The sequence below is a fragment of the Anas platyrhynchos genome, chromosome 1, assembly GCF_047663525.1.
Source record: "Anas platyrhynchos isolate ZD024472 breed Pekin duck chromosome 1, IASCAAS_PekinDuck_T2T, whole genome shotgun sequence".
In the NCBI taxonomy this organism is placed as follows: domain Eukaryota; kingdom Metazoa; phylum Chordata; class Aves; order Anseriformes; family Anatidae; genus Anas; species Anas platyrhynchos.
Genome location: NC_092587.1, coordinates 57,205,332 through 57,222,228, shown reverse-complemented (window position 1 = coordinate 57,222,228; position 16,897 = coordinate 57,205,332). Strand labels below are relative to the sequence as shown.

General features: G+C 47.7%; 1 protein-coding gene across 2 annotated transcripts in view; it reads right to left on the bottom strand.

Moving 5' to 3' along the window:
* The window catches only part of NUAK1 (NUAK family kinase 1), a 48,370-nt gene extending 44,269 nt beyond the window's left edge, over nt 1–4,101 (bottom strand). Inside the window, exons 1-2 of one of the 2 annotated variants that reach the window (XM_072038382.1) lie at nt 3,719–3,851; nt 1,670–1,864 (exon numbers count right to left, since the gene is read on the bottom strand). Coding sequence is in view for 1 of the 2 variants with exons in the window: in XM_027449656.3 (XP_027305457.3) it covers nt 3,719–4,036 (318 nt within the window). In the remaining variant the exon portion in view is untranslated. Of the gene's footprint in view, nt 1–1,669; nt 1,865–3,718 lie in introns of both variants that reach the window. The other variant, XM_027449656.3, reaches the window with a different exon arrangement.
* Between the last annotated feature and the right edge of the window lie 12,796 nt (nt 4,102–16,897).

Below are 16,897 nucleotides of genomic sequence, written 5' to 3'. Positions count from 1 at the left end.
CCCAACAAGCAAGCAGCTGAGCAGCAGACAAAGCGTTAATTCCTGACATGACAGAGCTGTCATTGCTGGTGCTCATGTTTTGCTGTTGTAGTAACACACAGAAATAAAGGCAGCGAAGCACAGGTCCTGCTTTCATGTAATCTGCTTCTCTCACTTGGTTTCCAAGCCCTGCACAACTCTCCAAAATCACCGTGAAGCAGAGCTGTTTCAAAGCAAAGATGTTCACTGGAGTCGCAACTGAAAATATTTCTGTTTAGATCTAAAGTTTGTTTTTCTTACTGGATTTTAATTCGGAAACCAACATAATTTGGCAACATCCTTCCACCTGCACTTCTGCGCAGCAGAGAGAAACAGCATGCACCACAAACCGTAACACGCCCGCACAAATATGCGCCGCACGCCTGCTTTTCATGTCGGGCTGCAGCTTGTCATCAATTCCCAAAATAATTAACTTTCTGCAGGAGCGGCTGGAGAAGAATAGTGCTTCCTCCACCTGCTGGTGAGGAGGAAGAAAAGATGCCCTGGCTCAGAAGGGAGAGAAGAGGCCCCTGCAGCTGCTCCCCATTGCCTCCCTCGTGCAGCCTAAGGAAAGAGAGGGAGAAAAGCTCATAGATCTTGCAATGGGGAAAATCATCCTGCAAGAAGAACTTGCTCCAGCCAAACCTTTCGGCCACCGAGGAGCCCAGCAGTGTCGTCCTTCGCACACCACGCATGGGATCGGCCGGAGGTGGTCGATGCACAGCTTATCTAATGCTGACATAAGTGTAGCTGGGGATTTCTTGGCTAGCAAAGCCCGAATACACACCATGAACAAAAGCTCAGTTCTTTGCTTTAACATGTGCAAGATGACAAGTGGAGAAAACACCCACAGAAATGTCAACGTGAGTGTCACTTCACAGGCCTGAAATATCTTCTCTTCAGCCCTACACTCACCAACAGGTGCCTTAATTTAAAATATCATAAGTTACACGGTGCATACTGAGCCAGTACTAATGAAGGAAATCTTGCTGGCGAAATTAGGCACCTCGTACGTCATGCGGTGGGCATTATTTTAACGGCTTCGTGCAGCACGCAGCACTGTCTGCAGTCACTCTGGTAACTAGTACACAAATGCACCTAAGTTGTTTCCAATAACAAACGACATACATATCGTGCAAGCTACCCTGGAGCTTTATGGCAGGAAACTTTACGATCACGTTTCACTGAGCTAAGAGGAAAGACAAAGAAACTACACCAATTTGAATGAACCTGTAAGCCTGTTAATAAGTAACAAATACTACTTCCATTCTAGCCAACAGCAATCCTGCAACGGCACAAGAGGAGAGCACACACGTACCTCGGACTGCACTGTCTTCGCACCTTGGCTTTACTTCATTAACTCACATTTGCCAATTTCTATTTCCCTCATGAGCTGTTTATTGTTGCCATATGGATGACAACAAACCCAGTGTTCGTGTTTCACATTAAGAGCCCAGCTAATCATGCAAATATCTTTACGAAACACCATAGAGCAAAAGAGATGTTAACAGACGAGGAAAGTGGAAAGACCAAGCAGGAGAGGGATGGAGAGGGCTGATGACTGGGAACACCGCGCCGCTTCCACGGTCCAGCTTTGCGATCTGCTACCATACAGCTCCCAATAGCTGCTTAGAAAAGAAAAGATGGTTACCTAAACCAGTAGCAGGACAGGAAGCCAACGGGCTGGACTGCAGCGACCTTGGGACTGCAGCTACCTGGCCGCTGGTTGTCAGACAGCTTGCAGTGGAAGCGGTGCTGGGAGCGGTGTCGGCTGCAGCGCTCTCTCCTGCATCCCCTGCTGGACACACGGCCACAGCCAGGCCAACCTGCTCGCTCGTGCTGCCCACTAATAAGATCACAGGAGAGGAATGGGAAGAAAAGGAGAGAAAAAAACGAAGGGAAGCTCTGCGCCTCTCTGAGCAGTCATCCTGCCAGCGCTTCTGTCTCATCCTCCGAGAGCCACCAGTGCTCAGCGCAACAGCCAGACAGGAAAACCGTCAGAAAGCAAGAAGCGTTTTCTGCTCCCTTAGGTCTGGCTGGATTCCCAACAACTAGCTTTTATTCTGTAAACAGACAAAATGTGGATATTTTACATACACTCGCAGATGTTAAAGTTCAAACAGACACGTTGCGCCACAACTTGCCTGTAGACTAGTTAATAATTATGAAGTGCCACACGCCAAGGGTTATATTACTGTAGTATAAAACTAACACCCCTGCGAGGATTTGTTTAGCTTCTACATACCAGCTGATAGAGCAAGTGTAACGTTTTTATGGCATCTAAGATCACAGCGGTATTTTGATTTCCACTCTCTCCATTTCGAGATGGCATTAGCCATATAAATTCAGTTCAGACCATATCACTGAAGTACCTTTAGCTATAGAGCTGAAGAGCTTGAGAATAGCAAAGGACAAGAAGACCACAGGTGCGCTGTTACTTAGACACGCATCCATGCTACATCCTTTCCTCAGCAAGGACCCTTCACAAAACCAAATCCCATTTACAATACAGTCAATATTTTTTAATTGATCGAGCCTTTTAAAATGATTTTTGGATGTATTCTCTTATTTACTGTATCACGTAATGAAACTCATAAATTATCTGCTTACAGAATAATAGTAAATAATATAGCCCTGGAGCTTTTGTTAGCCTGACGCTGTAAAACAGCCAAGGCAGCAAACTTTAAAAATCATATACTTGGAGTGAGCATGTGCAGAGATGTCCATCTCTGGTTTCTCTTTAGCCAGCCTCCAAATGAGCTAATAAACTGAAAGCATACATGATATGACTCCACAGCTTGGCTGAAACCTCATTTTCACTGTCGACACAAAGATATTTGGTTGCAAAGTAAATGTCTCTTATTAAAGCCGCTGCATCTGCAATTCCTTTTGCTGTTTTACAGTTGCCTCTGCCTCTCGGTGCGTGTTGAGCTCCCAGACAAGCGAAACAGAGAGACAAATGAGACAAAACCTGTAATGTCACTAGGGAAATGCCTCGGTTTTAGATGAAGTCTAGTGAAAACTCAATTAGTCTCCTTCATATGAAAAGCCATGCGAGGACCTCTTTGGAGAAGCGTCTATTTCTCTGGGCAGCCCTTAACACGACGCCTGCCTCCCATTCGCTTGTCCTCCGAGGGCGCTTACTTACATGTTTCAGCGGAGGGAAAATGCCAATAACCCTGGCTAACGTGTGCGTTTCTTCAATCGCATTTTCGTGCTAGGAAACGCTGCAGCTGAGTTACTGCAGGACAGCTTCAAGCCTCGAGCCAGCCGGCACAACCCAGCAGTGAGACGGGTCGTAAAAACCAACGGGGCTGGGGTTGCAGTCCCCGTGGTGGTTTTTTTAGGTGTCAGCAAAGTTTGGGTCACTACAGCAGGACTGCATGAGGGCGGCTCTGGCCGATGCTTGCCATCCTGACAGGACTGTGAGCTGCTCCGGCCAGCCGGGAGCGTGACAGGTTTCGCGGATTTCCACTTGGGAAAGGAATCACCGTGCACGGGAGGGACGCGTGTAAGAGCCAAACACGAGCAGCAAGCCACCCTGATTTTTTTTTTCCAATAACAACACATCAATTTAAATGCCCTGATGCCTTACTCCAGCACCACCCCGGCACCCAAAATGCGGCAGCTTCTGCCCCGCGGGCGAAGCCCCGTCCCCACGGGGACCCCCAAAAAACACCCCCCCGTCCCCCTTCCTTACCACTCTGCCCGAAAACCGCTCGATGGCCCGCTTGACTTTGCCGTAGGTGCCTTTGCCCAAGGTCTCCTGCAGCTCGTAGCGATGCTTCAGGTTGTGCTTGTGGTGATGCCGCTTCACCCCCTGCTGCTTCCTCGGCCCCGGCGACGGAGCCGGAGCCTCCCCCACCAGCGGCTCCTCCATGGCCGCTGCAGCCCCAGCCCCAGCCCCAGCCCCAGCCGCAGCCGCAGCCTCGCCCCCTCCGGGCCCGGAGCCGCAGGAGGAGCAGCGGGGCTGTGCGGGGCTGCTGCTGCCGGGGGCGGCCGCCTCGGCACCCTCCATGCCCGGCGGCGGCGGGCGCGGCTCTGAGCGCCCCGCCGGCCCCGCAGCCTCTGCCTCAGCCCCGCGCCGGCACCATGGGGCGCGGCGGGGCGGGCCGGGAGGCGGGGGCGCCCCGAGCTCCCCTCCCCTTTCCCTGCCGGCCCCGGGGGCGGCCCCTCCGCCCCGGCTCGGCTCGGCGTAGCCCGGCTCGCTTCAGCCCCATCGCCCCCAGAGCTCCTCGGCGAGGCCTCGGCCCGCAGGGCGAAGCCCCCAGGAGGGGGGCAGCGGCCCCGCTGTGGGGCGCGGGCACCTGCGGCAGGGTGCCCGGGGGAAGCTGGACCCAATTTAGGTCTGGAAAGTGTGATTTGATGGTTCTCTTTTTCTTTTTTTTTATTTTTTTTTCCAGGACTTTTAGTTTTCCCCGGTAGCCCAACGGGCGAGGGCTTCCTGTAGGGTTTCCATTTCCATGTCATGGAGCTCGCCGACAAAACACGGGCACACCCAGCCCCTGCCTGGCTTTGGCAGGGACGGGCGCTGCCAGCCCGCTCCCAAAGCTGTTCTCCTGCAAAAAACCTGCCTGGGTCCAAGCCCCGCTCTGCTTCACGTCCAGGCAGCGCAGTGCCAAGGGTGAGAGCTGGCGGGGCCCTCACCTCTGCTTTTGGGAACCTTGAAATGCAAATAAAAGTGTCATTTTTACACTTTTTGTAAATTTGGAGTAAGCCGGTGGTTTCTTCTGCAAAGAGTCCTTGAAAACTTAAACCAACGCAGGCGTATAAAGCGGTGCCAAGGTTGGGATGAGTCAGATGTTTCCTTCAGAACAGCAGCCCTCAAGCCCGCGGCCGTGAAGGTGGATGGCCTCTGTTGGAGGAGTGGGGAATTTGTGTACAGTGTGATCATTTTGGTGTTTTCCAGTGTGTCCCGTTTGCTGGGCGGACTCAAAGGCCTTGACATGAGCCCCCTGGTCCTGTCTCCTCCCCTCTGGCTGTCCTTTAGGTGCAGGTTACATCAGGGGTTGAGCCATAAAGCTAACATGGAGACCCTATGAAATCCCAGGCTAGGCCTCGTGGTTGCACTGATGTTGAGGCATAACATTTAGGTTTGTCAGAGGAAACTAACCAAGGAGTGTCAAGGTGATGGGATGATATCCAGACACTGGCTTTGGTGAGGACTTGCTGGGCTCCTCTAGCTCACTGGGCTGGTGATGACCAGGAACGTACTTTCCTGAGGCCGCATGCAGCCTTAGCCCTTATGACTTGATAACTTGAAAACACAAGTTTCTTGGTAATTGCTGTCTCTGCACCTACATTTTATGATCAGCAGATGAGCCTGACTGGCTCAAGGCAAGTCTGCCTGCTGCAATATCCTGTTCCTGACAGGAGTCAGCACCACGCTGCACATTTTGAGGAAGGAAGAAAGAATCCTGTAGTGGCCAGAGGGAAGTAATGCCTCCCACACTAGGTTTCTTGATTGTTGAGAGCCAGATATTGGCTTAAGCCCTGGAGCTTGAAATGTAGCATCTCACAGACTGCATCACCTACTGGCTAGCGAAGCAGAAAGGGGAAGGGAAGCCTCATTCTCTGTTACTGTACAAAAAGAGAGAGCTGTGTCCTCCTGTAGTCTCTCCCTTTGCTTTAGTAGTGGAAAGGATGACACGTCTGTGGCCTTCTCTTTGTTAGAAATAAAACTACATCAGTAGCTTTCATATTTTTCATTTTATTTTAGTGCTCTGAAGTGCTACTGCATTCTTGCCAGCTGGCACAGGATAGAGCAGTGCCTGAGAGAGAAGGAGGTCTGCTCCTGCACCGGCTGCCTTCTGCACCCCCAGTCTGAAACCCACTTACATAGCACTTCTTGAACCGGGGGATTGCCCCACGAAACCTCTGCATGAAGGAACAGAGGGCAGCACTGCTGCAAGGAGGGGTTGGCAGGGGAATGGGCGAGGGATGGAGCAGCACCAAGAAGTAGGAGGGAGCTAGGAGGGCTGGCAACAGAATGGTGCCCTTGTCTGCTGGCAGAAGTGAAGAATTGTCCTGGCACGTGTTCACCTCAACCCAACTTCACTTAAACAGGTTAAATTTGACTTGATCTCACTGAGTGCTAAGGCTGCAGCAGTCTGTCCAGATGACTGTAACAAACGCCTGGTGGTTTTGCACGCCCAGTGCAAGCCCTGCTCCCAGCCTAGCTCGGAGCAGGCCACATCCTGCACCAGGACCTGAGCCAGCTGACTGCGCCCTGGCTCCATGAGCAGCTCAGGAACGGCTCCATCCACCCAGAGGCAGCAGGGGACAGTCTCCAGCTAGGTTTGTCTCTCGCTGCCTGGAAGCTCTCTTGGGCTGAACATGGTAGAGCCTGCACCCAGGTCCCTTACAGCTCTCGAACAGCTGAAAAGCAATCCCATTGACGAAAACAGGTTTCATTATGCTATGCTCACAAGCGTTGTTAATATTCCCGAGAGTATTCTCTTTTAACTGCTTGGAAGCGTACACCACCAGTTCCGTAAGGAAATATGTCATGAATCATTGCTATATATTGCGATTGGACAGATACAAGGCATAATGAAATACCAGAAGCTCCAAAATGAAAAATACCAATTTTATAATGGAATAAGCACAGGTACTATGCAGCATTAGAAATAATACTGTTCCTTTCAAATTTCCACGCTCTTAAATGTGAAGCCAGAGGGCATTAAGCAAATTAAATGTATGAATAAAAACTGGGCATAAGAAGCTTTCTGTGCTCATATGCAAGAGCAATGGGAATGGAAAATAATGACAAATAGAGAAAGCGTATCACTAATATGTGGAAATATTTCATTTTCAGCATATTGTCAGCTTTGCAATCAGCATTATACTTGTCGTTACGGGAATAAGAATCACTAGAGCAAATATTTAACCAGTGTCCTTCACAACATGTATAAGAATGCCAAGAAGTAAAAATCAGAGAAGATAAGCAAGGCAATGTCAGACTGGATGTAGAAAATCTTAAATAATGGCTTTTTTAGGTAATTTGTATCATTCTAGTTGTTCATGTCACTGTAAAAAATGCAGTGTTTCATTGTTTCTGAAATAAACATTTGGTGAGAATTTCAGCTCTCCGAGTTTGCAGACACCACTAGGGAATTCTTCATTTCTGACATTGTTATTTTATGTAAATGCTTTTCCTTATTCACAAGAAGGAATTGTCCTCCCATTGAAACCAGTAGGCTTCTGCTAACCAGCCTCAAAGGAATAGGATTAGGCTTTAATTTGCAAAACAATATTGGAGGATATGTTGTACCAAATCTAAACTATGCAGATAACCGTAATAATAACAATAAAGCCATCGATTTCGGTAGGCTTATCTCCCTTAAGTCGGTGTGAGTAGGAGAAAGATTGCAACATGTCAGCAATATAAATTTATCATAAAACTCAGTACATTTTTAGGATTATTTTTTGCCACGAACTTTCAAAACCACAATTTATTTTGTAGCTGACATAGAGACACTCGGGATAAAAGGCACCGGCTTAATGACTTTCAGTTAAATCTTGAAGTCTCCTCAAAATGTTTAACGCCTAGAATGAAATGTCAGATTCACAGAGCCTTCCATGTATTTAGCTGAAAAGAAAAAAAAATAACCATGAGATTTCAAAGATGCTTGCTACAAATACTTACTTTATGAACTGAGGTCAGGTACTTGCTGTGCAACAATGATGCCCATTGCAGCGCAGCTTGGTGAGATGGTATCATTTAAACATAAACTGACTTTCTGCTTGTAAGCACTCTTCAGTGTTTATGTGAAGCTATTTTTATAATCATCCTTACAAAGGTAGGCTTCCAAGGGGCTGCTGGAGAACTGAAATGGCTTCTTTAACTGTCCTCTGCAACCTCTCTAGAATGTGAGACACAGGAAAGGGGAGAAATGAGTATTGAAGGGATTCCTGGATATGATGGACCTGTATCTCTAAAACTAATGTTCTGCTTGCTTAGGTTTCAGCCTGTCTGTTGAGCTCTAGCCTGTGCACAGAGAAACACATCACCAACATCTTAAAGTCAATTGAGTTGCTTTGACTGATGCTCAAGCAAAGCATAGCTTGCTGGTCTAAGCTAAAGTGCTCAGTGCTGCTCAGTCTGCAAATCCAAGGATGACAGAACTGCAAATACTTGGAAGATGCTGGCAGGCAAATCCAGAGGGCACTCTCTCAACTGAACTTTCTCCTCTGTGTAAGTACACGCTGATAGGGAGCTTTTTGGTCGGATGAAGTGAAAGCATGTTAATGTGCTCCACTCAATGATAGGGATTATCCTTTAGAAAGAGAGGCGGCTGGCATCCATCTGTTTCCTGCAGCAGGTATCTGCATATTATCTGCCCTGACAGATCACATCCAATCCTTGAGATTGCACGCTTTATGGAAATTACAGGAATCGTGCAAGTTCAGGATTAAGACTGAAACACTCATTTTCTCTGTAGAAATCCCTGTAAAACTTTACCTTGATGAACAGTGGGCTTTTGAGGTGTGGCTCAATCAGACAGTCGTGTATCCATGAAACATCTTCCAAAATTCCATTTCCAAGCCTCAGCCTTTGCTTCATTGGCTTTAACTGAGAATTTAGGCAATGACCACGTTACCATTTTTTTCCTGACATTCTGGTTATTACTTCTACGGGTTGGTATGCGCTGTCGGAACATTCACAGCACAGAGGACACCAACCACCAGCTGAATTTACATCTCCAGATCTGAAATTAATTTACATATGCGTGTGTGTGCCTGCATGCTGATGACACACAGAATTTTATCCATTTAACATTTGCTTTTCTATACTCAACAGTTCTGCATGATACCTGAAGCTCCCACAGCTATTGCTGCACGGGAGCACCCAACTTCGCTGACAAGTGAGGAGAAACTACTCAAGCTGTGATGGAGAAAAAGATAAAATGTAGGGGCTGAGGTCCCAGATCTCTCCTATTGCAGAATACAGGATGTCCAGAAGGATTAAGCACATGCTTTTCCTTCATCTGTTGCTTTTTTTTTTGTTCAGCTTAGATACTCTTTCAGTAAAGCTCTGTGATGGCACAAGTGTTTATTATGATATTTATATATTATTTTTATTAAATAAATGAGCCATACAATTCAAACTACCGGCTTCCCTTCCGCCCACTGAACATTAATCCCTTCAGGATTAAAGTCCACCCACATCAGCAGGCTGCAATAAGGAAACCCAACATTGCAGCTTTCAGCACCACTAGCAGGGAGTCGTGGTGGGCTAGGGTTGCTGGATCACACATCTCACCCATGCAAACAGCAAAAAAAAAGAAGTGAAAAAAGTAATTAAGTCACTCAGCAGCACACTCCCCTCATCACTTCCTTTCTTTGCCCTCAGTTGCCTTCCTTCCGCTGGGTTTTTGTCGATATTTTGAGAGACAAGCTGGCTGCGTTACATCAACCATCAGCACATTGGGCCACATGCACACAGCTGGATCTCAGCCAGGATCATTTTGCCCACAGCCGGACGTCGCACGTGGGATGAGCACCCTCAGCATCACTTCTCACACACGGATTCTCATGACCAGTTGTCCCCCTGACACCATTTCGCAACGCCTCTTTCACCAGCTTCCCTGACGCAGCGGTGCAGGGGGCGAAGCAAGCGAACCAACTCAACCTTGGTTTTGGCACTGCAACCCCGAAGCCCTTAGACCTCAGCGGGGCCTGTGGGTTGTGGCGGAAAAGGGTGGAGATGTGCGGCCGCGGGTTGGGTTGGGGCAGAGTGGCAGCTGAAGTGGAAAAGGGGGAAGTGGTGAGCAAAACGCAGCACACGTGCTCCCTGACTTGGGGGCATCCTACTGCCGGCCCCCGGCCCGCCTCGGGGAGCTGCACACCACAGGAGCCTTCACCCAGAGATGTTTGTATGGGAACGTCATGGGGAAGCGTGAACTTTTGCTGTCGTGACCCCTTCATCCTGGATGATTCACGGATGAGATGGGGCAGATACATCCCTCCAGGGCTCTGGGATTTCCTGCCCAGTCTGATTGCATCGAGATACAACAGCCACTGGGCAGATCCTACAAGGAGCGGTGTTTTAGCTTTAGTTGTGGCTCCTGCATGGCACATTGCACTGATGCCTGTGATGAGGAAAACCAAATGCATGTTTTGCACAAGGTGTTTGTGTTGGTGTTGAGGTCTGTGGGTCTGTGCCTGGGTTGTGCAGCTCATTTCATGCAGCTGTTAGATGCATAACTGGTTTTCTTGGAAATACAAGGGTAAGGCTATTCTAATAACGTAGGGTGTAAAAAAAAGACATATAAGTATCTTTTTTTCTTAAATATATATATTTCTTAGAGTGAAGAAGCTTACACACAGGATGTCTTACTAAAACTGGTGCTGTAGGTGGCATTGATCAGGTTTTGGATGCTCATACCTTTGCATGCCTTCATCTAACCAAGCTTTTCCCAAAGATTGTCACTGACCAGCAGTATTTGGGATAATGACAGCAAATCCTGCCCAAAATTGATCTTGCCACCACCTCCACAGTAGGGATGCTGTCTGGCTCTGAGAGACCACCCCCTGCTCCCACATCCCTCAAAATTCCCCCAAAATGCTGGAATTGGTCATTGGGTGTGCATCACGGCTCCACTTCATAACCATGATTCTGTCTGCATTTTTTCTCCGCTGATCATTAGCTTGTCAAAGTCAAAACAATACAAAATTAGAAAACACACTCAGCGCAGGGGCTGCCAGCTTCCTTCAGTTTTATTTTGTTTACTTTTCATTTGTCTGCAGCCACTTCCTGGCTTTGGAAAATAGTGTCATCTATGACTTGTAAATAAAATTAGGTCAAATAATAAAAACTGTTAATGACAGCGTAATCATTTTATGACAAGCAATTACAAAGACATAAATGGAGTATTACAACTTCAGGATGTGTACCAGTGATACAGCACGAGTTCCACGGGAAAGGACAAACCCAGAAACCTGGAGCAGCAAAGTACAGAGCACAGCTAAATGGAAAATGAATCTGTTCACGTACAGAAGCCCAAGGATCTAATATAATCTTCCATTAGATCTTTTTAAACTCGCATCCTTTATGCCTATTTTCTAGCCGAGAGAGCTCTTTAAATCAATAGCAAATTGGCTAAGTGACAAACTTGATCAAAGACTCATTATGCATGAAAATTTCATTTCGCTGCCTAGGGAATTGCGAGGGGGAAGCTTTCATGGCTCCCTGCATATCCTTTGTGCTTCTAAGGCAGCAAAAAAGGAACGGTAAATGTCAAAATCCCTGTGGAGGGCATGAAGGAGCAGACGATGCCACCCCAGGGGGACAGTGGCAGCCCCTCTGGCTCCAGCACCATCCTCACTGCTGAGCCCCCAGCAGGGCAAGCGGCACGGCTGGGGTGGGAGGTTAGGGATGGGGAAGGGATGTGCTTGGTATGCTAAAGGGACAGCCCATTTTATATGGAGCTGGTGCTGGCTGGCCCACGCTGCAGCCACCTTTAAGCTTTTCCAGCCCACATTGAGGCCACCGATGGTCACAGTTAAACAAGCCCAAGAAGACAACACAGAACTGAACACAGAACAGAAGAGAAGATGCGGCAACAATCCTGCAGGGAGAAGCAAGGCAATGTATGGGTACCACCAGCTTCTCCATGTCAACACAGAGCACACAACACTTTGGCTAATGTTGTGCATAGGGAAGAGCTACCTTCCATATCAAGTCCATAGAGGCTTGGAGAGGTTCCTCACTGTCCTCCGTGAGCCGTGGTAAATCAGAAAACCTGGCCCAGTGCCTAAAAACACTTTTAAATTTGTGTCTCCTTATCTCTCCTACAGAACTGGAATACTCTTTCCTGCCTCCCAAGAATTATACAAAAATAAATCTTCTCAGATCTGCAGAAGGCTTTGCTGACACTAATTGTGTTATAAGAGAGAAACAGATTTATTTTCAATGGAACAGGACACTCATTTCTAAAGAACCTTTCTGAAGGTCTGTTACCAAGATGAAAAAGCATCCAATTTTAACAAGAGGAGCAATGTGACCTCTGCATATTTCCCATTGCTTTAACAAGGCCAAATCCTTCTCCCTTTACTTCAGCTTGCACTGATCTCTGCAAGGGCTCCGTGCACGGGAGGCTTTGACGGCACCGAAGCCTACAAAGGTGACACCCGTTTGGCTGCCCGGGATCAAGCAGATGGTGCTGGAAAACCTCCGGAAATTATGGACCTTCTCCCACCATCACCATGATACCACTCGAAGTCTGTCTGATTCTTCCTACTTAAAAAATAAAATAAATATAAAATAGCACTGGATCATTGGGGAAAGCAAGCAAATGTACCATGTAACATGCTCGTTTTCAAATGGGTGAGTTCTCATGGGGTGCCCCCTCTCCTGCAATTTTCAGCTGTGTAGATCACATACGTGATGGAGGGAAATGATTTAAACACACATTTAGTGGAGAAATACAATAGGTGGTTTCAGTCTGACCACTGAAAATGCAATACTCGCATAAGAAAAGGAAAAAAGGTGCTTCTCACCACAGCTTTATCTCATGCGATCTCTGGATAACACTCCCTGCAGAGAGGAAACCTGCTTCTTTAGAGAGCAGAGCAGAGCAGAGCCTTTCTGTAGCACCACCCAGTGGCTGACCACCTGTAGGAAATTCTGTGCAAAGCAGAAGCACGCAGCAGTGCTTCACAGCAGCACCTTTCAACTACTTTGTAGTATTTTTAGCGGTAAATATGATTTTCGGCATGCAAAGCTGGATGCCAATTGGGACTGAAGCCAGGCGGAGTGCGGGTGAAGAAAGTATTAGGCATGCTGCCCTCAAAGCTGTCAGAAGGAGACTGACAAAACCTAAATGCTTGTTTGTTGTTAGTGTAGGTGAGCAGGTGTCTTGAGCTGTGAATCGGGACCTTGCTGTTATAATACAGGAGCAAAGCCCTTGCATCTACAGGCATGGACCTAAGAAAGGCACACTGTATGTTACGCCTCTCAGCCATCTCGTCCCCCTGTAATTGTGGCACTCATAATTTGCAGGCACCCTTAGGTCTCAGGCGTGACGCCCGCTTGCTGCCCAGACAGAAGAGAGGGTACAGGGGCCTGTGCTCAGCCAGGGAGGTGAAGCTTTATAGGGACACCTTTCGAGAACAGCAGCTGCCCAGTGTACTCGTTGGACCCATCCTCCAGTGCCGCAAGATGCTGCAGAGGTCTAATGGGAATGTCTCTATCTGAAACTACGAGAAACAGCAGCAGACCAGTCCCCATCACAGGCAAGCTCCTGAGAGCTAAATGGGATTTTCGGAGGAGGAGATTATGCACGGCTGCCACAGCGCTGGATGGGAGCAGCGGGTATGCAGCACGCTGAAATGAAGGCTACGTTGACCCTGAGGGAAAGGAGATAAATTGAGTCAAAACACTCAGCAGTGTCTAATTTCCAAGGGATTATTATAATCAATAAAAACCGTGTGTGGATGTGCACGTGTGCATCTGTGGTGTAGCAAACAGCGGAAAGCACATAAATGAATATATAGATAAATAATAATACCTACATGTATGTATGCATTTACACACGCAAGACCATATTGCTAAAAAAGCCGTACAAGAAATCCTGTCAATATTAAACATCCTTTTATGTTTGCCCTGATGCTTGAGGGTCTGCAAGCAGCCTCAAAGCCAAAGAAGACAAGGAGCTGAAATATCACTCGCTGTCAGCCCCAGCCCATAATCGCGGTGGAGCACGTCACTGTGCTCAAGCCAACGTCAAGCTGCCTGGTGTGGTACAAAGCTGTGCACCCTGCCGTAGCCCTGACCATCTGCTATATTTAAAATGGAAAAAGGCCTCCAGGGAAAACGAACCAAATTCACCATGGGTACAAAGAGGCATGGCGCCTTTGAGGTCTGCAGAATGGATTTGCTTACACCAGCGACGGATTTCATGCAGCGACCTTTGTTCTCCATGAAACCTCGTTTCTCTTTGTGCTTGTGCCAGTGTGGCTCCACTCTGGTAGAAATAATACTAATTTATGCTAGAGCAAGTCACGGGAAATTTTTATTTTGCCTTTTAAGCACAGATGCTAGGTAACGACGTCCGTAGCCGGTTTCCTTTCTCACTTCACTCTGTTTTATCTCTGCAGGTGCAGTGCCTCTGATTTTTCTACACTCACTTCAGATTTACCAAGCCTCTATGAGAAGGCAGCCAGGCCTTCAGTCCCCTCATCCGACACCCACTCTGCAGGGGGGAAGTTTTTCCTCAGCACCAGCAAGGTGCTGAGGATTGTCCTGTTCCCTTCACAGGCATTTCCCTCCTGCTGCTATGAATGACCAGGATGAAGAGGACCTTCAGTCTCCTGTGATACAGATAGCAAAAAGAAGCACACACCTGCTTGGCCTCGCTGGACTTAACCTTGTGCTGAATTCCACCCGAAGCCATTTTCCATTTCCTTAAGTTTTGCTTTCCTGAAAATCAGTGCCAGAACAGGTAAACTGATTTGAACTGTCGACTTTACACAGGCTGCTATAAAGAAGCCAAGGCAGATGAGGGTCCCTAAGCATCACACCCAGCGTGCGTAGAATAGATTCAGGTCCCAGCTGCTTTCCTTGGGTGCCCGTCCCCTCACTCGCTGATGCCTTTTCCCCCAACATCTCTGTCATTGCCTTCTTTTCGATTGAAAGATGAGTCCCTAAGGAGCCTAAGCTAAAGACACCTGTACCAAAGCACAGGGCCTGACCTTGGCAGCGGTGCCAGTCTGGCACCGATTCATCACTCTGTTCCACCTGGCAGTCCAAGGGCAGAGCAAGAGGGCAGGGGGCTGCAGATGCATTTGTGGCTCCTTGATATTCTCTCATGAACACCTGGAGTCCTGCCTCCTCGTCATGCTTGGGTGCATCCCACCCCTGTTGTATAGAAAACTGACTTTTGCAGAAATCCAAGCCGCTGGGGCTGGACAAAGACCAACATTACATCCGCAGCTGCCCAGGAAGAGGCTTTCCCTGAATGGGGTCACTGCTGGGGACCTCTGATGGGGAGCTGCTCTCCCATCACCTCCAGTTACGGGTTTGGATGGATGCTTCTGCATGTGTTTCTCCCCCTGACATAAATGACTCAGGCCACTCTTTAGGTGACTTGAGCTGTTGTGACTCTGCCAACCCAGTTTAGCTCCACTTTCTATGCCCAGGTACCCAGAGAAAACCTGGAGCAGCACTGAGAGCCTCGGAGAGGTTGCTTTGGATTTACATGGGCATAAAGTGGCACCAATATAAGCGTGCAAAACAAAGAGGGATTTGCATCAAAAAGGAGCACATGTATAGGGCTACACAGTCCCAAGTTTTGAAAGGAAAAGAAACATAAAGCTAATGGAAAACCTCCGTGACTACTGAATGTGTTTTACTCCTGAATCCCCTGTGGAACCAATCAGTCCCTTGCCTTATAAAAGCAGATGCAACACATGTTAGTGTGAAGGCTTTTTGCCTCACGTTAAAGGCCCTAATGAGAAGTTTATGGGCAGTGAAGCCCAGAGGAGAAAGCAGGATTAGAGACAAAGCTCTGTCCCACTAGGTTAGGGAACCTCTGGAGCAGTGCCATTGACCAAGGGGATTTAAATCTGCACATAAAAGCCTCTCATAGCCGATCATCATTCACATTAGCACGAAATGGCCTCACGCTGATAACCTGACCCACTCAGCTGGTGGCTGCTCTCTTCACCCAACGCTGAGGATGACCTTTCTTACCTGATTTTCCCTCAGTTCCCTTCTTTACTCCAATATATTCCCTGTGTCTTGTCTTTGGGGATTTCTATTAACTGAAGCTCTCTAAGACAGCTAAAGACAAATTGCCTGCTCGGGACTGGCACTGGGAATGCTACTCAAACAGCACAATACAGAGCTGAGAGCTGGGGGTGGTGAGGACTGAATCCCACTCAGGTTGGGCTCTCATGTCTCTGCAAACGAAGCTGCAGGATTAGGGACCTCAGCATGACATCCCATCCTCAGGATACTTCTCCCTCCTTCTGCCCTCTGCTGTTGTACTACTGCACAAGAGCAGACAGGCACCGCTGCAGCTCTGCACCCAAATGTGTTGGAAAGGTCTCCCACAGAGCTGCTTATTCACATTGATGACATTTAACATCTTTAGACCATCATAATAAAGTGTTGTTTTCCTCTAGTTAACAGGTGTGCAGCAGGTACTAACCCTACTTTAATAACCCACTTGGTAAGAGTGAATTGAGTTGAGCTGCCTTGAACCATGGTGTTTGTCTGCAGCAAATGCTCCCAGTGAAACTACTGGGAGAAGGCTGGGAAAGAATGGACAGACCCTACACTTCCCTACAAATGCTTAATACAACTTAAGGCTCTCAATGTAAGATGTCAGGATTAAAATTAAAGAAAATGGTTGTTTTAAATAAACTTACTAGTTGAAGCTGCATAGAGATCTGCCAACACACCCAAACCTTTTTCCTTGATAAATGTAAAGGAGACTCAAAAATGCAGCCAGCAAGAGTTTTGTTATCAGAAATGTGCATATAACAACTGAGGTCAAAATGCATAAAAAATAATGTAAAGCCACAATAAATGCTGCTGTTATTTTTGAGAACATGTTAGCTGATGGTCTCGAGTCTCTCACTGCACTTAGGGGCTTTCCCCAGAGGGGATTTTCCTTTCCTACAAGGACTTGCGCTGCCTTACTTTACTGGAAACCATGTGGAAAAGGGATTTCTTCTGCAGTAAAAGCATTTCAGCAGGCTCATTGGTGAGGAATGCCCAGGACTGAAATATGGGGAAACACATAGCTGGCAGGCAGGAGCAAAGGGAGATGTAACAAGGCAACCTAAAAAAGAAAAAAAAAAAATATGGGGGGGGGGGGGGGAAGCTAATTACAAACATCTGTGTAAAGCGTAAGGCAAGGAAAAGAAA